Below are 2,500 nucleotides of genomic sequence, written 5' to 3' on the forward strand. Positions count from 1 at the left end.
AACATAAGATTAAATGGTGTTCATTTTTCACCCATAGTAATATTCATCCATTCATAATGTAAAGTTTAAAGAAAAGATCCCTTAAACGACGTACAATAAAATATCATGTGATTTTTTTTTTGCGATGCAGTTGGCGGAGAGTTTTGACATGCCGTTCTACGAAGTGTCATGTCGCGGAGATGTCAACGTTCAGGACACATTCCTCACCCTCGCCCGACTCATCCGAGACCTGCGACAAAGACGAGTAAGAGATGTCGCTCTGAAAACTTCTTCTTGTGTTTTTTACATTTGCTCCCCACCATTGCTCATTGGAACTTAGAATAGACGTGTTGCAAAGCAGAAAAGAAAAGTCAGAAGTCAAAAGTGTGTGTTTTTTAATGATTTTTTTTTCTTAAATATTTTCTGCTTGCAAGATCTGAACTAATCATTGTTTATAATAAATAATATATGTCATTTGTTTTAGAATATCACTATATTAGTAAAATTCGTTTTCTATTTTCAGGCGAGTTTGTTTGAAGAGCGTGAGCGACAGAGTGATGGTGTGAAGTTAGATGCAGAACAGAAAGCTGAGAACAGCACCTCAGCTTGTGGTTCTTGCTGAAACCTCAGTGAAGCCTCAACAGACATCAGCCCTTATACATCATGCTCAGACAACCATTTCCGCTAGTCACGTTCTGAATTCTTCCCATGTCTGCCATGCAGTTATCAGACTAAAAACTCTTGAGAACTTGCCTTCAGTACCACTTAAAAAACATCTCCAATAAATGCTTCACTGATAAACTCCGAATATATATTGTAATTCTGTCAATAGCATTTGCATACTAAGATTTGTTAGAATACAGGTGCTATTGGCAGTTGCAATAATGTCACATATTTAGCTGAGTTATCAACACCTGTTTATATTTAGCTGTGATACCAACACCTATATGCATTTAGCTGAGTTGTCAGCAATTACATGTCAGCAACACCTGTGCATAGGTAGTTTGCCCCTCCCCCCCAATAGATGATACTATATGTTCTTTGTGTGAACTCTTATATTTTTTATTCACACTTTCATTTAATCAAAAAGTAACGGTGAAAATTTTAACATAGTAAGGTGATCAGGTGGAAATAGTACGTATTTGGTGATTAGTTCCCTAGACATATTTCTCGGTTTTGAAACAAATGTAGCCTTATTGATTTTGAAATAGTGTTAGGACAATGCAGTATTTACCTGTTAGTATTATATATATATTTTCTTTTTGACTACCACTGTGTTATGCTTAGTTTACTTTTCAATGCAGAATTCGTAGCTGGAAGTATTTCTTCAAAGATGCACTAGACAAGACATGGTTAGTATGCGTCATTCATAGGTATTGAAGAATGGGAACATGTATGCTAAGGAAGGGTTGAGAAATACCTAGGTAAGCCTTGTTTTAAATAGGTGATAATTTTAATGCAGCTGATACAGATATTAATTCCTTGATATACTGAACACCGATCTGGTTTTCTTGCAGACTTACCAGCACCTGTATGTGGTTAAGGGTAACAAGCATACATTAATCATGAACATATTGGCACTTAACAATTGCTCTTTAGGAAACAGACGTAGAAAACAGAAATACACGACAAATGCCCATTTACCAGTAGGGATATTGGATAGCGTGAATACCTATTTCTATACAGTGCAGTACCTGGTAACTGATAACTGTCAGGCTATGAAAGACATTAAGACAAGACGAGATTTGAGAAAAGAATAGTTAGCTTTTGATTGAGATTCAGGTCTGTTTAATTATACTGGGGAAAAAGAACTAGTAGAGTATATACATCTATTGATAGTTTACAATGAAAATGATGCTACTATACGTCTTTTTAAAAAAGATTCATTGCAGAACATTGTATTGTAATGTCAGCTTTGCGTTTATGATGTTGCTTAAGAATCATCAATAAACCGGTATTGCATCTCCCTTGGAATGCTCTACAGTTTATTACCCAGTGTTACGGATTTACAGCCAAAGTTAACAGTGATAAAAATGGCATATATATATGTACATATATGCATAAATCGGAAATTCGTGGCCTAAAAGTACGGCAAAATGAAGTAAGAATGGATGATTTGTTAAACAAAAGGCAATTCAAGTATTTGGTAAACTTAGGATATTGGAATCTGTGTGTTATTAAACTGTAAGTATAACATTATAGGTTAATAATTTGTGCAATATGACTAAAGAATAAGAACCATGCTTGAGCATTGATTTGCTTCGAATGATTTTAAAGGAGAAAATATTATTACACGCGGTACTGTCTTAGCAATTTAGCAATATAGATATTTTTCATAAATATCATTATTCTGCTTGTTATGTTACGAAAAGCCGCTTTACCCTTTGGTCAAAATGCACAGGGTGTTTGAGTGCTCAACATTGTGGTTCTGTGCCTGAACGACTGTCAGTAATACCAGGTCAGATGCATATTATACAGTACAGCTAATGACATCATAGCCTTACAGAAGACTGGACTGATA

General features: G+C 35.1%; 1 protein-coding gene across 1 annotated transcript in view; it reads left to right on the forward strand.

Annotated features, from left to right (window-relative positions):
* The window catches only part of LOC125044048 (ras-related protein Rab-8A-like), a 7,958-nt gene that overhangs the window by 5,066 nt on the left and 392 nt on the right, over nt 1-2,500 (forward strand). The window contains exons 5-6 of the mRNA XM_047640493.1: nt 131-244; nt 503-2,500. The exon at nt 503-2,500 is cut by the window's right edge and continues 392 nt beyond it. Coding sequence (XP_047496449.1) covers nt 131-244; nt 503-601 — 213 coding nt within the window. The 3' untranslated portion in view covers nt 602-2,500. The remainder of the gene's footprint in view (nt 1-130; nt 245-502) is intronic.

Source organism: Penaeus chinensis, chromosome 35 (assembly GCF_019202785.1).
Source record: "Penaeus chinensis breed Huanghai No. 1 chromosome 35, ASM1920278v2, whole genome shotgun sequence".
In the NCBI taxonomy this organism is placed as follows: domain Eukaryota; kingdom Metazoa; phylum Arthropoda; class Malacostraca; order Decapoda; family Penaeidae; genus Penaeus; species Penaeus chinensis.